Source organism: Nerophis ophidion, linkage group LG08 (genome assembly GCF_033978795.1).
Source record: "Nerophis ophidion isolate RoL-2023_Sa linkage group LG08, RoL_Noph_v1.0, whole genome shotgun sequence".
NCBI classification, from domain to species: domain Eukaryota; kingdom Metazoa; phylum Chordata; class Actinopteri; order Syngnathiformes; family Syngnathidae; genus Nerophis; species Nerophis ophidion.
Genome location: NC_084618.1, coordinates 47,159,341 through 47,165,340, shown reverse-complemented (window position 1 = coordinate 47,165,340; position 6,000 = coordinate 47,159,341). Strand labels below are relative to the sequence as shown.

At 38.5% G+C, this 6,000-nt stretch overlaps 1 protein-coding gene across 3 annotated transcripts in view; it reads left to right on the top strand.

Annotated features, from left to right (window-relative positions):
• bms1 (BMS1 ribosome biogenesis factor) overlaps window positions 1-6,000 on the top strand; it is a 42,848-nt gene that overhangs the window by 28,007 nt on the left and 8,841 nt on the right. For all 3 annotated transcript variants that reach the window (XM_061908703.1, XM_061908702.1, XM_061908701.1), the window contains exons 18-19: window positions 4,376-4,434; window positions 5,348-5,470. In XM_061908703.1, coding sequence (XP_061764687.1) covers window positions 4,376-4,434; window positions 5,348-5,470 — 182 coding nt within the window. The remainder of the gene's footprint in view (window positions 1-4,375; window positions 4,435-5,347; window positions 5,471-6,000) is intronic.

The following is a 6,000-nucleotide window of genomic DNA, read 5'->3' as shown; positions in this document are numbered from 1 at the left end:
GTTTAAATTGGGCCATTTTTTATCATAAGATAGGTAAAAAAAAAAAAAGTTTAAATATATTCGGACTTAGTGTGATTTCTTCTAGGGTTTACGATATATTATATTACCGTATTTTTCGGACTGTAAGTTACAGTTTTTTTCATAGTTTGGCCGGTGGTGCGACTTATACACAGCAACGACTTATGTGTGAAATTATTAACACATTACCGTAAAATATCAAATAATATTATTTAGCTCATTCACGTAAGAGACTAGACGTATAAGATTTCATCGAATTTAGCAATTAGGAGTGACAGATTGTTTGGTAAATGTATAGCATCAGTCTACTAGTTGTGCAAATATTAAAAGGAGAAATTAAAATTAAAGGATTTTAAGAAAAAAAAAGTCTTAACTGGAGCAGCAATGTGAAGCAAGTGTGATGTCATGCTAGCTGCAGCTCTCCTCCTTTGTTAGGGACATTGAGGGACAGAAGTAGAATCTTTAAACACGGTTGCAATCTATAATAACATCAAAACAAGATACTAGATTTGTTGCTAGTTTTTAATCTAGGAAAAGTCACTACAAGTCGCTAGACCAGGGGTGTCAAACGTATCATGCTCTCTAACTGGTTTAATCCGGCCCGCGGCCTGCAAAATAAATAAGCTAAGTATAAAAAAAAAGGGCTACAATTTTTTAATGAAAGTCCATCCATCCATTTTCTACCGCTTATTCCCTTTTGGGGTCGCGGGGGGCGCTGGCGCCTATCTCAGCTACAATCGGGCGGAAGGCGGGGTACACCCTGGACAAGTCGCCACCTCATCACAGGGCCAACACAGATAGACAGACAACATTCACACTCACATTCACACACTGGGGCCCATTTAATGAAAGTGCTGTTCGCAATAGCAATTCCAGTATAACCCATGTCAAACATCACCCTGTTTAAAGATGACGTGTCAGCTGACTTTAACCGCCATCTGGATTGGCTGCCGCAACTCCAATCAGCGCAAGTGCAAGCAATCAGCTGCTCCTGTTGTGGCTGACAGCAGATGGCGGCAGACTGATGCAGTATTGACGCACAATACCTTCTTTAATTGTAAATTATCCATTCAATGGGTAAAATACAACGTTAAGATGAAATACTTAATTCAACATGACCATCACCTTTGTACAAACCTCGTTTCCATATGAGTTGGGAAATTTGTGTTAGATGTAAGTATAAACGGAATCCAATGATTTGCAAATCCTTTTCAACCCATATTCAGTTGAATGCACTACAAAGACAAGATGTTTGATGTTCTAACTCACAAACTTTATTTTTTTTTGCAAATAATAATTAACTTAGAATTTCATGGCTGCAACACGTGCAAAAGTAGTTGGGAAAGAACATGCTCACCACTGTGTTACATCACCTTTTCTTTTAACAACACTGAATAAACGTTTGGGAACTGAGGAAACTAATTGTTGAAGCTTTGAAAGTGGAATTCTTTCCCATTCTTGTTTTATGTAGAGCTTCAGTCGTTCAACAGTCCGGGGTGTCTGCTGTCGTATTTTACGCTTCATAATGCGCCACACATTTTCCATGGGAGACATGTCTGGACTGCAGGCGGGCCAGGAAAGTACCTGCACACTTTTACTACGAAACCACGCTGTTGTAACACGTGGCTTGGCATTGTCTTGCTGAACTAAGCAGGGACGTCCATGATAACGTTGCTTGGATGACAACATATTTTGCTCCAAAACCTGTATGGACCATTCAGCATTAATGGTGCCTTCACAGATGTGTAAGTTACCCATGCCTTGGGCACTAATGCACTCCCATACCATCACAGATGCTGGCTTTTGAACTTTGCGCCTATAGCAATCCGGATGGTTATTTTCCTCTTTGTTCCGGAGGACACCACGTCCACAGTTTCCAAATATAATTTGAAATGTGGACTCGTCAGACCACAGTACACTTTTCCACTTTGCATCAGTCCATCTTAGATGAGCTCGGGCCCAGCGAAGCCAGCGGCGTTCCTAGGTGTTGTTGATAAATGGGTTTTGCTTTGCAAAGCAGAGTTTTAACTTGCACTTACAGATGTAGCAACCAACTGTAGTTACTGACAGTGGTATTCTAAAGTGTTCCTGAGCCCATGTGGTGATATCCTTTACACACTGATGGCGGTTTTTGATGCAGTACCGCCTGAGGGATCAACGGTCCGTAATAACATCGCTTACGTGCAGTGATTTCTCGAGATTCTCTGAACCTTTTGATGATTTTACGGACTGTAGATGGTAAAATCCCTAAATTCCTTGCAATAGCTCGTTGAGAAATGTTCTAAAACTGTTCGACAATTTGCTTATATATTGGTGACCCTCGCCCCATCCTTGTTTGTGAATGACTTAGCATTTCATGGAAGCTGCTTTTATACCTAACCATGGCACCCACCTGTTCAAAATTAGCTTGCACACCTGTGGGATGTTCCAAATAAGTGTTTCATGAGCATTCCTAAACTTTATCAGTATTTATTGCCCCATTTCCCAACTTCTTTGTCACGTGCTGCTGGCATCAAATTCTAAAGTTGATGATTATTTGCAACAAAAAAAAAGTTTATCAGTTTGAACATCAAATATGTTGTCTTTGTAGCATATTCAACGGAATATGGGTTGAAAATTATTCGCAAATCATTGTATTCCGTTTATATTTACATCTAACACAATTTCCCAACTCATATGGAAACGGGGTTTGTAGTTAAAATTCCGTGCAGCAATTGCAATTTGTTGACGGCACGATGCGCACTCTGAACTCCATTGTAAATATGTTTGTTTTTACATTTCAAGTTTATTGTTCTTCGGTCAATGGTCAACAAAGCAAAAAAAACAGTTGTACATTCATAGATTGAAAATAAAAAGTTGTACATTCATAGATTGAAAATAAAAAATGTTACAGACCGAAAGGGTTTAGGCTGAAGTTAAACACTTATTGCGCCTAACCCTATAAACAAACATTTGTTTGTTTCTACATTTATTGTTTGTTCTATTCATTTATTACAAATTTTCAGCTAACCTGAAGTGTTTTACCAAGAGGATTATTCGTGATATGTACATTGTCAGAATGTGCTTGTTCTATTTTTGGCCAAAGTAAGACAAAGAAAACAATCTAGAGTTGTCTTTATTTTTAAGTTTTAATGCCATGATTTTACCAGACCCGCCCGCGTGGGAATAGATTTTTCTCCATGCGGCCCTGAGCTAAAATGGGTTCGACAGCCCTGCTTTAGAGACTTAAAAATCCATCCATCCATCCATTTTCTACCGCTTATTCCCTTTTGGGGTCGCGGGGGGCGCTGGCGCCTATCTCAGCTACAATCGGGCGGAAGGCGGGGTACACCCTGGACAAGTCGCCACCTCATCGCAGGGCCAACACAGATAAGACAGACAACATTCACACTCACTTTCACACACTAGGGCCAATTTAGTGAGGCAAATCAACCTATCGCCAGGTGCATGTCTTTGGAAGTGGGAGGAAGCCGGAGTACCCAGAGGGAACCCACGCATTCACGGGGAGAACATGCAAACTTCACACAGAAAGATCCCGAGCCTGGATTTGAACCCAGGACTGCAGGACCTTCGTATTATGAGGCAGACGCAATAACCCCTCTGCCACTGTGAAGCCCAGAGACTTAAAAAAATATCTTAAAATACTTTGTAGAATAAGCAGTTAACAACTGAAAATATAACAAAGTGATATGATATAAAAATATATGATAATTCTAATTAATATTAACACAGAGTTGTTTTAAATGCATGTATACATTTTTTGAGCCTTCATCCATCTATTTTCTACTGCTTGTCCCTCTCGGGGTCACGGTGGGGTGGAGGTTATCCCAGCTGCACTCAGGCGGAAGGCAGGATACACCCCTGGACAAGTTGCCAACTCATCACAGGGCCAACACATATAAAAAGACAACATTCACACCCACATTCACACACTTGGGCCAATTTACTGTTGCCAATCAACATATCCCCAGGTACATGTCTGTTTTAAAGACAATCATCATCTTAGCAAACTCTGCAAATTATACAATGTCATTCTGACTGTGCGCAAACCACACCCTTAATCACCCTACCGCCACCGGTATCTTGGTAATCTAGGGAAAACCCTGATATTAAAAAAGTCATAACTCAAATATTACTGAAAATGGGAAGGAATACAACAGTTGTAAAGTTGTAGTCAAATACACCCAAAATAAAATAAACCACAAGTTGCTTAAAATAAAGCCGCTTTTAATGTCGTATATTGGCTATTAAAATACGTTTTAGAATAATGAATACCCAGCTATTTTGGCTAAGTGTAAAGTGCACTGTTGATGTGATCATGAATTAACTGCAGTAATATTTCTCATCTTGTCTGAAGGTCCCATCACACCACAGGGCACAGGTTTCCTGGCTTTGCAGTCTGTAGCAGGAATTAAAGTAAGCATTTTTCCCTCTTGTCTGTTTGTACAATGTTGTAGAAATAATTTTCTTCTGGTCCTGTCAATGATGTAATTTTTCTTAACTCAAGGTTTGAGGATATTTTTTTCTTATTGTCAGTTTAGTATAGACATGTTGAAGCAATTTCATATCTTAAATATAGCATTACAAATTGGCAGCCATGTTTCCACATGTCAACCCCAGGGCAACCGTGGCTACTGATGTAATGTGGATTTGGAGTGAAATCTAATTTCCCCTCGGGGAATAATAAAGCACTTCTGAAATCTGAATGGATTATGGGGCTCACAGTTAAGGTTTGGATGTAGAAAGACGTCATATTAATTTATATTGATCAATTATTATTATTATTACTGCATAATGTTTATATAGTTATATGTACATGTGTGATATTGAATAAATAAATGTGTACATAGAATAAATTGTCAATCCCAACTCCACACATACTGTATTAAAATACTGCAGTTCCTAAAAGATCCCACTCTCAAGAGAACACTTGTATTGTACAGGCTTGTCTGAAGATTGTTAATAAACAATCTCGAGAGAATGTTATGTGGTTAGATGAGGGCGCTAACTTAACATGTTTGGATGCATAAAAGTACTGAATACGACCTTAAGAACACATCAATCCATGGAGGTGTAAACATTATTTTTTGCTTCTCTGGCGACCAACTGCAATACATTTTTTACTTCTGTACTATGATTTCTTTGCCCAAGTAATTGATCAAGTTTCACTTTGCGATTGGTTACTTATTTTCCTTAATCAAATAAAGAATACATATAAAGATTAAAATATACTCGATCGTCACAAATCCTCACTTTTGGGCTGCATCATATCAGAATTAGAGAATGGTCATATCAGTTAAACAAAAACATATTTTTTTCTACTCTGCAGGCAAATTTCCGTATTGCTGCCACTGGAGTTGTCCTGGACCTGGATAAGTCAGTGACTGTTGTAAAGAAGCTCAAACTCATTGGTTATCCATACAAGATCTTCAAGAACACATGTCTTATTAAGGTACAAGTTGTTTTTATTTTGTCTGTCTTTATTAAGTATTGCACCTTTTGCCAGTGAACCTCTCTTTAAGGCTTTGTCCATTCATCCATTTTCAATATTGCTTATCTTGTTCAGAATCATGGGTGGAAGTTACCTCACAAAAACAACCTATTTCTATTAGGGTTGTACATTTCTTTGTGATGAACAATTTGATACAACGAAACACTATTTTAAAAACCGAACAATTTGATAAGATTTGTTGCGGTGTCTGAACATTTTGATTCTATGGTTAACATTTGTTGATAGACACATTCTTTTTTCATACCATAAAAGAACAAAACCATTCCTTTCTGAGCATACTCTGCTACTTTTAGAGGTAAATAGTTAGCACCTTGTCACCAAGCACTTAGACTAGATCTGTCCAATCTAAGGCCATGTCTACACTAAGTCGTTTAACCCCTTAAACGAATAATTATTTAGCCTAAGCCCCGTTTTAGCCACACTAAACCAGCGTTTAAGGTCCCCCTCCTTGGACACATTTTTACACGGGT